The sequence below is a fragment of the Mustelus asterias genome, chromosome 16, assembly GCF_964213995.1.
Source record: "Mustelus asterias chromosome 16, sMusAst1.hap1.1, whole genome shotgun sequence".
Lineage (NCBI taxonomy): Eukaryota > Metazoa > Chordata > Chondrichthyes > Carcharhiniformes > Triakidae > Mustelus > Mustelus asterias.
In genome coordinates this window covers 15,054,705-15,069,096 of record NC_135816.1, presented here as the reverse complement: position 1 = coordinate 15,069,096, position 14,392 = coordinate 15,054,705, and the positions used below count along the sequence as shown (strand labels likewise).

Genomic DNA, 14,392 nt, shown 5'->3' with positions numbered 1-14,392 from the left:
GGTGCTTATGTGAGGTGTCCATGATGTGGAGCTGCCAGCGTTGGACTGGGGTAGGCACAGTAGTAGTCTCTCAACACCAGGTTAAAATCCAACAGGTTTGTGAGACTATTTACTATGTGAGGTGTGCCTGCAAGGACATTGATGGAGCCCAAACCTCAGCAGGTGTCAGGATATTCAGGAGGTGGGTGGGCTGTGGTTTGGTGTTGGAAGTGAAAGGGCACTGGAGGGCAAGATAGAACAGCTGTAAGTGTTTGTCTGTCACCTTCATGCCATTTTATTCCAGCATCCACAGAACAGTAAGCCACAACAGAACAAAAAACCTCCTGCAAGGAAGGAACGGCCAGAGAAATGCGACAGTAGTGAGAGCAAAGAGAACCAGAAAGCCAAATCAGATGAATCACCAGAGGAACGAAGTGCTGATGAGGATTCACAGAAGTCTACACAAAAGAGAAAAGGTATTCCACTGATTTAAACAGGGAGAGAAAGGTGGGGTCACTATGGGGGAATCTAATCTGTTCCATTATTTGTGTACTTAATACCACCAACAAAGAAAGTAGTAGTGCTGGTTGTAGTTTTGGGCAATGGAGTGGGCATGTCATAGTCATACAGTACAGAAAGGCCCTTTGGCCCATCGAGTCTGCACTGACAACTACTGCTAAAGGAGCGCTAATCCCATTTTCCTGCACTTGACCCATATCTTTGAATGTTATGATATTTCAAGTGCACATCCGAATGTTTTTTAAAGGTTGTAGGTTTCCGGCCTCCAATACATTCCCAGGTATTCCAGATTCCCACCACTGAGTGAAAAGGGTTTTTCTTAAATCCCCTCCAAGTCTCCTGCCCCATACCATGCGGAAGATGTTTCAGTGGAAGAGCATTTTGGAAACAGTGATCATAATATCATTGGGTTATAGAAAAGGACGAGCACCCATCAAGTATATAAATACTTAACTGGCGTTGGGATCACTTCAGTGGGTTGTAAAGGGATCTGGCCATGATGGATCAAAGATTGGTAGGCAAAATGGGGTGTCTTTAAAGAGGAGCTGGTTCTGGTGCAGAGTAGAAACAAATCAATGAGATTGGTGATTAAAAATCTCCACCTGTCCAAAGTGTAAATTAAAAAGTTCAAAGAACGTCTTAGAATTATGTACAATAGCTCAAACGTTGTCATTTTAAGCCCAGTTTATAATCCAGAAGTCCACACCATGCTTGGGAGGGGAACAAGAAGTGCACCCCAAGCTCGAGCTCTTTGTATGATAAATGATATGGATATTAAAATGTGACAGAAAAAGGAGGCTTATGAAAAATTCAAGTAGATTTTTATAACAATAGAGCACCAAGCTGAATGCAGAAAGTACGGAGGAGATGTAAAAATGCGAATGAGGGGCAAAAATACAGTATGAGACTAGCTAGCAGCCAACATAAAAGAGAACCCAAAATTATTTTATAAACATATTAAGGTAAGTGGTTAGTTCAAAGAAGGGTGGGGCTGATTAGTTTGAGTGCTTCACTGGAAAAGGGGATGTTGCTCACCTAGCAGTAACAGAGGAGACGATCTCAATAGTGGATAGGTTAAAAATAGACAGAGGAGGCACTTAAAGGTCAGCAATGTAGACAAGTCACCTGATCCAGATGGAATGCATCCCAGGTAATTGATGGTATTGTAAGGATGAAAATTGTGGAGGCCATAACCACAATCTTTTATCTCTCTTTGGGTATGGAGATAGTACCAGAGGACTGGTGAAATGCAAAATGCTTGCACCCAAGATTTTTTTAAATGGTAGGGGGGCGGTGGGGGCTGCATATCCAGCAACTAAGGCCTCAAATCATTAGGGATGTTTTTAAAGATAATCGGGATAAAATTAAGTAATACTTGGAAGCATGTGGCCCAATGAATGAATACTAACACACACTTGTTAATGCAAAATTGTGTTCAGGTAACTTGATTGAGCAGTTTGATGAAATAACAGGGTCGATGAGGGAGGGGTGGTTAATGTTGTGTACATTGACAAAGTACGACATAATATTATGATGAGCAGTAAATGCCAGCCTAACCTGCTATGCTCGTATCCTGCGAGCGAATTAATTTTTTAAGAAAATGACTGGTTAGCAAAATTACAAGCACATAGGATTGAAAGGATGCTGGCAATGTGGATACACAATTGGCTAAAGGACAGAAAATAGTGGTGATGAACAGGTATTTATTGACGCATCGGTGGTTTAGTTGGGGCCACTACTTTTATTTTGTATTAATGACTTAGACCATGGTACAGAGGATGTAAGTTTGCAGATGACATGAAACTCAAATGCAGTGAACAATGAGGAATATGGTATGGAAATTCAGGAAGATGTAGACTGGTGAATTGGTTCAACGCATGGCAGATGAAACTTAAGCCAACTAAGTAACTCCTTAGAGCAGTGAAGCTTAAGAGAAGAATCTGCTAGAGGCATTCAGATTCATGAAGCGTTTTCAAGACTAAATAAAGAGAAACTGTTTCCCTTGCCAGGCAGGGTCATTAACCAGAGGACACAGATTCAAGGAGATTCACAAAAGAACCAAAGGAGATGTGAGGTTTTTTTTTAACACAGCAAGTTGTGACCTGGAATGCACTGCCTGAAAGGATGATTGAAGTCGATTCAGTGGTAATGTTTCAAAGGGATTTGGATAAATATTTGGAAGGGTAAATTTGCAGGACTATGGGGAAAGAAGAGGGGAATGAGACTCATAGGCTAGCTCTTTCAAAGAGCAGGTACAGCCTTGATGTGCACAATGATCTTCCTGTATGCTGTGGAGAAAGACGGGTGTGATGCTGTGGCTCAAACCCTTATGCAGAATGTGGCAGAATACGAACATACTAATGAGGAGCAGGAGTAGAATGTTTTAGTGCCCTTTATGTACGCACTCTCACCCTGTGCCAAATGGGCAATATTTCTGTAGGGCTTTGAGTTTAATTAACTTTATATGCTAATAGTTGAGAAATGTGGAACTGTGCAGGCCTCCTTTGTTGGTGTCAATGCTCCATGCCCACTAGGCGAAACAGGTTTGGCTATTCCCGCTAACCTATTAATCAGGTTGTCCCTGCTTCAGCCCCAAGCCTCAGACCATATGTCTTGTTTGGTCTGACTGCATCATTAGCAATTCCTTTAAATGAATTCATAGAATCAGAAAGAATAAGAGGCTAATCAGCCTACCATGCCTGTGCCAGCTCTTTGGAAGAGCTGATAAAATTAGTCCCTTTCCCCCACTGTTCGTTCTGAAGATATTCCTTTTCAATCATTTACCCAATTCCCTTTTGAAAGTTACTATTAAATCTACTTCCGCCACCCTCGCAGATAGTACATTCCAGATCATAGCAATTGGCCGTCATTTTTTTTAAAAACTCATTCTCCTAGATATTTTCTGTGCCAAGTTTAACCTCTTTACTGAATTGTTTAGGGCCATGACGTGCTGTGGAACTGTCTGCCTAATACCTTGAGGCAGATCTGTTAACACTTCCCCACTTTATGTTCAGGGTACAAGCAAAAGTGGGTCCCGCTACAATTGGATGTAAAATCGGAGGGTACACAAGACAAGCCAGCATCTCGCAGCAACTCGCGACCCCAGACAGAGCCTCTGCGACCGCCAGTCAACAATAGGAACGACTCAAAAGGTTTGTCACACTTGACAATTTACGGTTACTGTGCTGACTGGTGACTGATGGTAGCTTTCTCAGCTGAGCCTCAGGCCCCTTTTCCTGCTAATGGATTTATTTTTTGAAAGATGCAAATCATGCTTTTGAGTTTGGTGCAGGGGTGGGGGACAATGAAGGGCTATGGTGGAAAGTCAAGTTTGCTGTCAGTAATTCTCTGGCGTCCGAATCACAACAGAATCTGGTACATTGCAGCATAATCCAGAAGGAACTGCTCAAGACTCACCCACCAGTACCAGGGGCACTCCATCTCACCTGGCAGTACTGCAGATACTCCTCACCTGCCAATAGCCTAGATGCACCATTGGTACTATAGGAAGCTCAGTTTTTGGCTGAAAAGCGTTGGGGAGGGAGGGTAACCTGGCATATTTATAGCAACTATTAGATGCTCAAGAGGATGGAAGGGTACTCTGAGCTAAATTTTGTTTTAAGAAGGTATTGAGAGATATTTAGCTGATGTTGGGGTGTGTAACCGTTTCTCTTATGCTTTCTCTTTTTCAGGTTACCATCGTGATGAGAAGCACGACTCCCGGGATTGGAGGGAAGACCGAGATGAGATTTCCAGCGTGAAAAGCGAGGGTGGCACGATCCGAGGGGGCTTCAGGGGGCGAGGACGTGGACGTGGCCGGGGGAGGGGTCGTGGCAGAGGTGCTTCTCGCTGTACGTGATGTGATGAAACTGGCCTTTGTGCTGCAAATGTTCTGAACCAGCATGATGTCAGTTGAAATTTAGTTGCACTTTCCAATCCCTTGATTACCAGGGGACACAGTATTTGTCTTCCTTCTATTCAACTTAGCACTCACCTTGGTGCTGGCTATTGTTAGTGCTGCTATGTGATGTTTGAAGTAGAGTTGATTTAATAAGTGGTAAGTGACGCAGTGAATCCATGACCTTTCCAGTAAAGTTAGCATGCAGACATTACGGCAATTGTGACAGATGTTTGAGGCATATTGCACAGTGGATGGGAATTGAAGGCTCTTTAAAGTTTTATTTATTAGTCACAAATAGGCTTACATTAACACTGCAATGAGGTTACTGTGAAAATCTCCTAATCGCCACACTCCGGCGCCAGTTCGGGTACACAGAGAATTTAGCATGGCCAATCCACCTGGGTAAATTAGTGGGTAAATATGTAGGGATATGGGGGTAGGGCCTGGGTGGGAGTGTGGTCGTTGCAGACTCGATGGGCCGAATGGCCTCTTTCTGTACTGTAGGGTTTCTATGATTTCTATGATTTCACAATGCAACACCTGACCAGCACATTTTTTGGATTGTGGGAGGAAACCGGAGCACCCGGAGGAAACCCACACAGACACGGGGAGAATGTGCAAACTCCACACAGACAGTGATTCAAATGGGAACCGAACCCGGGTCCCTGGCACTGAGGCAGCAGTGCTAACCACTGTGCCATCTTTACACGTAGATGAAAGAGACTTTACACTGGAGCAGATTAGCAGCAGGTTAGTTTTCACATCAAGTATGAATGCTGACAAATCTCTGGGAGATCCTTTGGTCTTGTTTTGTTTTGTTGTTGATTCTGTTACAAAGCACTCCGGTTAAGATCTGGGCTCCTGGGTGATAGGATTCAGAGAGGCAGACCCTTGGAATTTGTGTCATTTTGTTGGCTGAGCAGGAATTTTGACCCAGACACCAAGTGAACCCATGCTCCTCTTCAAAATTGTCATGTGATTGTTTAACATTCAGCTGAACTTAAAAATAACACACAAAAAAAATGGCTTCTGAAGGGCAGACCAGTTATAACGCAGCACTCCCTGCCACAGTACTGACGTTCCAGCCTGCATTATTCCTGGATAGGAGCTACAATCTCTGATTTTCTGGCTAAGAGACATGTGCCACCACAGAATCAGGCTGACTTTCAGGCAATGGGAGCACTGCTAATTTTTCACCACCCTCTGTCCAAGAATTACTGTCATTCCAAGTAGAGCATAGTTCATTTGTCCCAGCTGAGATCAGCTAAGAGTGCAGAAACAGGATTATGCCTGGGGGCCTCATGATCTGCACTGCTCTATGTAACATTGCACAGTGCATTTACCAATAGTCTACTTTTGACAAGTTTGGTAGATGTTGCACCTATTAGAGAGATAATTGATCTAAGATGAGCGATAAACTTAACCAATCTAGAATTAATGCCCCAGGTAGATTGAATAAGGATGCAGAACAGAATACAATCTGATCTGGATGATCTTCAGTGGAAGGTGCAAAGCTGAGCATGGAGCCAAACAGCACGTTGCTGTGAAATGAGCCTGTCTTGCCTTTGATAAGAGGGGCTAAACAGTTTATTAATTCTTGGTCTGCTACCAATACTGCCTGACCACTTCACTCACTTCATTCTCGAAGCTGATGGAAAAGGTATGGCAGACATAAGTTAATGTGTATCTGCATCTCTAATCTCCCAGCTGCTTCATGTACACTGAAAGACACTGACCTTTGGTAGTCTTAACTGACATCTAACCCATGCTGTTTTTGCTTGTAGCTCACTTTGACTACCATTACACCTACAACACAAACACCGACAGTAATGATGGATTGTACAGGCCGAAATTTGGCAGTGATATCATCTATTATTATGACAATCAGAGCAGTGCAGAGCTGTACACAATGGACAAAAAGCTGCTCAAAGACTACATCAAGAAACAGATGTAAGTACCATGGTTTTCTGCTTGTAAGGCATGTTCCAATGTCTCTTCTTCCCTGGCTGGATTCCACATTAGAAAAGAGAAGATTTTGTATTTATATTAAATAATCAGTTATGCATGTGTGCTCTCACAGCATCACTGGCAAGGATGGCATTTATTGCCCATCTCTGAAAAGGTAGTGGTGGGCTGCCTTTTTGAATCACGGGTAGTAGATTTGATGCAAACTGTTTGACATACTGAGCGGCTTCAGAGGACAGTTAAGTGTTAACCACATTGGTGTGGTACTAGAGTTACATAAAGATCAGATTGGGTGAGGGTGGCAGACCTCTTTCCCTGAAAAGCAGTTGGATTTTTATGACATTGTCACTTTACTGAGAGCATTTTATTTCCAACTTTTCTAAATTTAAATGTCTATAAGTTCTTAAACTTCTGTGGTGGCATTACTGTTCCAGTAACAGAACCATTGTGAATAATCAATCACTGTCCACTGAGTTCCTGCTCTCTCTGGATGTGTGGGTTTCAACCTGTGGCCTGAAGGGCTTCTCTTAATGGGTTTTCAAGTTGGCCTGTCTGCAACAAGCAGCCGCAGAATGTTTGGAAACAGCTAGTACTGGCTCTTTCATCTGGAACTTTGAGATGTGATGTGAATTGCCTCAGTGCACCGTGGATTTGAGCGGTGCTTGTAGCTCGTAATACATGGCTTTTAATTTGATCACTGCTCTGACAGGTGCTGTTCCCAAGTGTAAAAGTGAACTTTTGAAGCCAATGTGGTTATGTTGGAACCCAGAAGCTTTCTGTTGGTCCCGTTTACAGCAGGAAAGTGAAGGAGTGTCATAGTCCACTGTGTGTGAACCCTGACCTGTTTCCTGCAGCTTATCTTGGCTATGGAACTGTGGGTTTCTGTACGCACGCACTGTGTGCCTGAGCAGTGTCAACATTCAGCCTCAGGCAGCGTGGTTACATGATCCAATTCAGCTGACACTAAGTCACCTCACTGCTACACTGTTAAATTATACCAGCACCCAAGTTCTACATTGGAATTCTTTGAACCCCATCATGTCCTGGCACTCGGATAATTGCTTCTTAGCAAAAAGTCTAGGAGCAAAGAAGTTTCCCTGAATTTTCTATTGGATTTTTTGTGACTGTCTTATATTTATGCCTTCTAGTTTTGAATTCTCCCACAAGAATGTCTACCCTAGCAACATCTTTTATAATTTTGAATACCTCGTCATCCTTCATCCTTCTCTTTCCTAGAGAAAAATGTCCGTCATGGGTGTATCCTCTCAGTTCTGGTATTTGTTTTTATGAAATGTCCCCATCACTTTATTTTCAGCAATCATTTTAAACATTACATGTGCAGTGGACAATGGGGAACCTGTGGATGTGGTGTATCTGGATTTCTAGAAGGCATTTGACAAGGTGCCGCACCAAAGACTGCTATATAAGATAAAGGTGCACAGTGTTATGGGTAATGTATGAGCATGGATAGAGGATTGGTTAACTAACAGAAAGCAAAGAGTGAGGGTAAATGGGTGTTTTTCTAGTTGGCGATCAGTGACTAGTGGTGTGCCTCGGATTAGTGTTGGGACTGCAATTATTTACGATTTACATAGATGATTTGGAGTTGGGGACCAAGTGTAGTGTGTCAAAATTTGCAGATGACACTAAGATGGGTGGCAGAGCAAAGTGTGCAGAGGACGCTAAAAGTCTGCAACGGGATATAGATAGTCTGAGTGGGCGAGGGTCTGGCAGATGGAGTACAATGTTGGTAAATGTGAGGTCATCCATTTTGGTAGGAATAACAGCAAAATGGACTATTATTTAAATGGTAAAAAATTGCAGCATGCTGTTGCGCAAAGGGAGCGGGGTGTCCTTGTACAGGAATCACAAGGAGTTGGTTTGCCGGTGCAGCAGGTAATTAAGAAGGCAAATGGAATTTTATCCTTCATTGCTAGAGGGATGGAGTTTATAAACAGCGAGGTTATGTTGCAGCTGTATAAGGTGCTGGTGAGGCCACACCTGGAGTACTGTGTACAGTTTTGGTCTCTTTACTTGAGAAAGGATATACTGGCACTGAAGGGGGTGCAGAGGAGATTCACTAGGTTGATTCCGGAGTTGAGAGGGTTGGTTTATGAGGAGAGACTGAGTAGACTGGGGCTATACTCATTGGAATTCAGAAGAATGAGGGGAGATCTTATAGAAACATATAAGATTATGAAGGGAATAGATAAAATAGAAGCAGGGAAGTTGTTTCCACTGGCGGGTGAAACTAGAACTAGGGGGCATAGCCTCAAATTAAAGGGAAGCAGATTTAGGACTGAGTTGAGGAGGAACTTCACACAAAGGGTTGTGAATCTGTGGAATTCCCTGCCCAGTGAATGTTTTTAAGGCAAGGACAGATACATTTTTGAACAATAAAGGAATTAAGGGTTATGGTGAGTGGGCAGGTAAGTGGAGCTGAGTCCACGAAAAGATCAGCCATGATCTTATTGAATGGCTGAGCAGGCTCGAGGGGCCAGATGGCCTACTCCTGCTCCTAGTTCTTATGTTCTTAAACTCATGCCCTATAATTGTACCTGTTCTATGACTGTTTAAGTTATCCTAATTTCTCAGTTTGATCTGATATTTACTCTCATCTTGCATTTCATTTATTTCTGGGCATCAATTATTTTTACCAGATAACCCCCAACTATCCTCCTTTATACTAGTCGGAAATCCTGACAAAGCCCTGCTCATCCTTTCCACTTGAACACCGGTCCCACTCCAGGGCTTAATGTGGCACGGTAGCATAGTGCTTAGTTACTGGGTTAGTAATCCAGGGGCTTCCTCCTCCTCCCGTGTCCGCCCTTCCTTCTGTTCGCTACATGTCTCCCCGCTCACTCCCCACTCTGTCGCTTCCCCCCCCCCCCCCCCCACCTGCTGTTTGTTTCCTTCCTCTCCCAAGTACAGTGTGTACTTTGACTCTAATTATGATGTATATTCATCTCTTTTGTTTCAGCGAGTACTACTTTAGCCTGGATAACTTGGAAAGAGACTTTTTCCTGAGAAGAAAAATGGATGCTGACGGTTTCCTGCCAGTCTCGTTAATTGGAGGTTTTCACCGTGTCCAGGCATTGACCACTGACGTCAATCTCATCTTGGAGGTCTGTCGTGATGTTTATTAGTTCTCTATCTCACTCACTCTGTGCAAGATTTCTTGTTAATATCTACAATCTCGCAATGTCTGTTTTTTTTTTGTTTAATAGGAATAAATTTTACCTCCCTTACTGTCATGGCTGCAGAGCGAGTCATCACTGCTTCTGGAGCCAGTTTCCTCCCTCTGGCTGATTAAAGAGTTGTAGCGATATATAAATGTAGCCTGAGGGGCTGGATAAAGCATTGCTACTGTGGCTCCATTAGAACAGTAAGCAGAGGGCATTGTGGTTAGGCAATTGAGATGGGGAATATTTATAATAGAGGAAGGAAGTGAAAGACTAGAGCGGGGATTGACAACATTATACATGTACGCTGCCAGTAATTTCTGAAGTTTGTTTGTTTAGCATAATTTCAAGTTCTCAGTCCGATTGTGCTTCTCAATCAGAATTGTTGTGTTCCTCAGGCCTTGAAGGACAGCACTGAGGTGGAAGTGGTGGACAAGAAAATCCGAAAAAAGGAAAACCCTGAAAAATGGCCTCTCCCAGAGACGGACTTCACACGTTTACTGAATTGCCCAGAATTCATTCCGGGGCAGACTTACAAAAAGCAAACTGGTGAGTTTTGGCATCTGGTGGGTGATCATTAGGGTATGTGTCATATTAGATGGTGTATAGTGGTGTGGATAGTGTGGGCTAATGGGTTTTCAGTTGATGTGGCACTGTATACGGCAGGGCATAACTTATTTGTTTGTCTGTCTGTCTCTCTCTCTCTCTGTTGAAGAGTCGGCACCAGGATCTCCTCGGGCAGGAAGTGCTGCAAGTTCCAAGACTGAGGAGCCCAGCAACTTGAAGACTTTGCCAAAAGGCCTTTCTACCAGCCTCCCAGACCTGGATTCTGACACATGGATAGAAGTGAAAAAACGGCATCGGCCAGCTCCTGCAAAACCAAAGGTTAGTCTTGAGCTCTTCCTTCTCTCAGGGTCATTTAACTCTCTTCCTTCCCGTCGGGTCTTGGCACTGTTGTAGCAGTTCATGAAGGATGTTCACCACCTTCCCAAAGGCAATTGGGGGTGCGTAAGAAATGCTGTCCTTAAAATGATGCTCAAATTCATTGAATTAATTAAAGAAAACAGGTCCTGCTATTTTTATCCTTGCTCCTTCCTCCAAACCTTTGAGGGTCCTGCAGTCATACTGGACCAAACCTTTTCTGGCCCCATTCATGGTTTATCCTCCATCTCTGTGCATGTGTTCAATGGATTGTTGCCTTCCACAGCACTGCTGGTGTTGGAGCAGAGTATTGCTTGCTAGTATTTAACTTCCATCGGCACTAATTTAATAGGCATGGTAATTTGGTCTTTTGTGTTGATGCTGGCACGATAGGAGTAATTCACCTAGTATCAATCACTGCCTTCTCCCAATAGCCCTGCAAGTGCTTCTTTTTCAGCTAATAATCCAATTTCCTCTTGAATACTTCAATTGAAACTTCCTCCACCAATCTCTTATTCCAAGTCCTAACCATATACTGTTTTTAAAAGACAGTTTTTTCTCATGTATCCATTGCTCTGTTGCCAATGTCCTCTTGTTCTCAATTCTTCTACCAATGGGACCAGTTTTTCCCTACCTATTTTGAATTTGAATTTGTCTGTCAAATCACAGAATTGCCACGGCACAGAAAGAGGCTATTTGGCCCATCATGTCTGCACCGGCTCTCCAAATGAGCATTGTGGCTTAGTGTCATTCCCATATCTTTTCCCCGTACCTCGGTGTAGATTCTATTCAAGTAATTATCAAATGGCCTCTTGAATCTGCCTCCACCACACTTCCAGGCGGTGCATTCCTCTCACCATTCTCTTCTCCAAGGAGAACCGTCACAAACCTCTCCAATCTACCTACGTAGCTGAGGTTCCTCATATCTGGAACCATTCTTGTAAACTTTTTCTGCACCCTCTCTAAAACTTTCATATGTTTCCTAAAATGTGGTGGGCAGAACACATTACTCCAGTTGAGGCCGCGCTAGCCTTTCATACAGGTTTGCCGTAACTTAGACTAGCAATCCAGGGAATTTGAATTCAAATCCCACCAGTTTGCAAATCTGAACTTTTTTAAAAATCTAGAAATAAAATGTTGGCCTCAGTTAAAGTGGCTATAAGCTGTTGGATTGTTTGAAAAACCCACTCATTCAGGACCTTCCTTTAGGGATTGAAATCTGCTGTTCTTGGAGTAAGGACCAAAAGTCCAGGAAGGGACTGCTATTTAAATGGAAAAGCAACATGACTGAAAAATGGAAGATCTGGTAGTTCTGATTGTCAATAAATGGAAACAGTGTAACATGGTGGTATTGAAGAAGGCAATTCAACTGTTCTAATTTATAAAGGATGAATATTGAGTGAGATACTTTAGTGAAGTAATCATGCCACTTTATAAATTACTGGTGTGACCATTCTTAAAAAGTTGTGTACGTTACAGTACAGAAAGAATATTGCAGCGATTGAAATGATGCAAAAGAAAGCGACCAGAATGATGTAGGGATTGCATTATAGGTGAAACTATGTAAATTTAACCTGGCCTCCCTGGAGGAGAGGTTGAGAGATGATGCTTGCTAATTTTAGGATTCTGAAGGAACAAGATAATTTCAACCAAATCCTGATCTTAGATGGTGAGCAGGCTTGATGGGCCAAATGCCCCTCCTCCTGCCCCTACTTCTGAGATCGTAATACACTTTTCATGATTATTTATTCAAATCTGACATCATGTATGGTTTGCAATTTAATCCTTTTGCTGTGTTTATCCACGTCTTTCCACAGTGTCTCTGAGGAGTAAACGTACAGGAAAATAAACCATATCACACTCTGAAGGAAAGCTGAAGATCTTTATTCAACAACAAAAACAGAAAATGCTGGAAAATCGCAGCAGGTCTGACAGCATGTGTGGAGAGAGAATAGAGCCAAACCCTTCGTCAGAGCTGTATTCTCTCTCCACAGATGCTGTCAGACCTGCATATGTTTACTAAAATGTTTTCCAGCATTTTCTGTTTTCATTACAGATTCCAACATTCGCAGTATTTTGCTTTTATATAAAGATCTTTATGTCTTCTAGTCACACTGATCCAGATGATTCATTACCCCCCTCCCTCCTCCCCCTGAGGTATGAAATACCTCTTCCAAAACTTACAGATGATCCTCTGGTTACCATCAGGCATGTAACGAGTCATCTTGGCTCTATTGTCCACTTCCTTATCTCAAATCTAACTTGGCTATCTCATTTCACAATGTATTGACAATGTTTAGTCAAATAGAACATAACATCCTGCAGTTTCAGCAGAAGTTAAACAGCGTAGTCAGCCAAATTGTGTTGTGACACATTAAAGCCTAAAGCATTCTGGAGATAAACCATTTTAACTATTTGATTATTTGTAGCCTCAATGCAAATCCACAAACCATTTCTGGGGAGATGGTGGGAGTAGCCCGTATTGATTCTTCCAGATGCAAATTAGGAACATATGAAGTGGGCAAATTCAACACTCGAGCCTGCTCCGCCATTCAGTCAGATCGTGGCTGAACTCTTAGAGAAATTACAGAGATTTCTTTCAGATAAGCTTTTAGAGTACAGTATTTGTGTCCTTTGAGACAACAGAGTGACTAGTATGTTTGGGAGGAATATGTGACTTTGGACTCCTGGTTTCCAAATCTCTCCACTACTCGGGGTTTCCTCATGTTGTGTTTGGGTCCGTTGTAGATTAACTGATAAAGATTGATTGCAGTAATTAGTCAGCAACCTCCATTGTCATTGTACCATGATAAAGGAGAATTAAATGGATTTTGTTCTTTTTTCCCGTTTTGTGAGTCTGGCCTATGTGTGACTGCAAAACCACCACATCTTCTGGGTGGCAATGAGTGAGCAGTAAATACTGATCTTGCAGGTAGAGCCCATATCCCAGAATAATTTTTTTTTAAAAATTACATGTAAAAAGGAATACTGTGAATAGTTTGGGCCCCCTTATTTAAGCAAAGATATACTGGCATTGGAGACAGCCCAGAGAAAGTTCACTAGGTTGATCCCAGTTATGGAAGTTTTTTTATGAAGAGGGTGAGTAGGTTGGGCCTGTACTCATTGAAGTTTAGAAGAATGGGAGACATGAAGGATTTTTAGGGGGCTTGACAGGGTAAATGCTGAGAGGTTGTTTCTCCTTGTGGGAGAGCTCAGGACCAGACAACACAATCTCTGAGTAAGAGGTTGCCCATTTAAGACAGATAAGGGGGAATTTCTTCTCTCAAAGGGTAGCGAACCTGTGGAATTCTTTACCATAGAGGGCTGTAGAAGCTGGTTTGTTAAGTGTAATCAAGCTGAGATAGACAGATTTTTAAACAGTAAGGAAATCAAGGGTTATTGGGATAAGACAGGAAAGTGGAGTTGAGGATTATCAAATCAGTCATTATCTCATTGAATGGCGGAACTGGCTCGATGGGCTGAATGGCCTACTTCTGCTCCTATGTCTTATGGTCTTAAATGAAATACCTCTGATTGTTGGTGTTGATTTGAGAGACTTGTGTATTTTTATCATCTCAACTTTAATGCTGCAGACTTGTCCTCCTCCAAGGCTAGCAACAACACTGGCATCTATTCCCTGTCAGCAAAAATTATCTTGATATTTCCTGCCCTCAAAATTCAGGAAAAGTTCAACCTGGCCAACTACTGCCCCCCTCAATCATCACCAAAGAGATGAAAGTTGTCATCAACGGTGCTATGAAACAGTGCTTACTTACTAATAAACAATAGTAATGAATAATTGCACTGGCACCGGACCTTGGTTCAAACACAGCTAAACTTAAGAGGTGAGGCTTACTGCCCTTGACATCAAGGCAGTACTTGGATGAATGAACCCTAGCAAAATTGAAGATCACTAACTCTACTG

The 14,392-nt window shown here is 42.6% G+C and overlaps 1 protein-coding gene across 3 annotated transcripts in view; it reads left to right on the top strand.

Annotated features, from left to right (window-relative positions):
• The window catches only part of larp1 (La ribonucleoprotein 1, translational regulator), a 108,206-nt gene that overhangs the window by 72,034 nt on the left and 21,780 nt on the right, over nt 1-14,392 (top strand). For all 3 annotated transcript variants that reach the window (XM_078230669.1, XM_078230672.1, XM_078230671.1), the window contains exons 5-11: nt 284-455; nt 3,513-3,650; nt 4,191-4,349; nt 6,184-6,349; nt 9,345-9,489; nt 9,945-10,095; nt 10,262-10,431. In XM_078230669.1, coding sequence (XP_078086795.1) covers nt 284-455; nt 3,513-3,650; nt 4,191-4,349; nt 6,184-6,349; nt 9,345-9,489; nt 9,945-10,095; nt 10,262-10,431 — 1,101 coding nt within the window. The remainder of the gene's footprint in view (nt 1-283; nt 456-3,512; nt 3,651-4,190; nt 4,350-6,183; nt 6,350-9,344; nt 9,490-9,944; nt 10,096-10,261; nt 10,432-14,392) is intronic.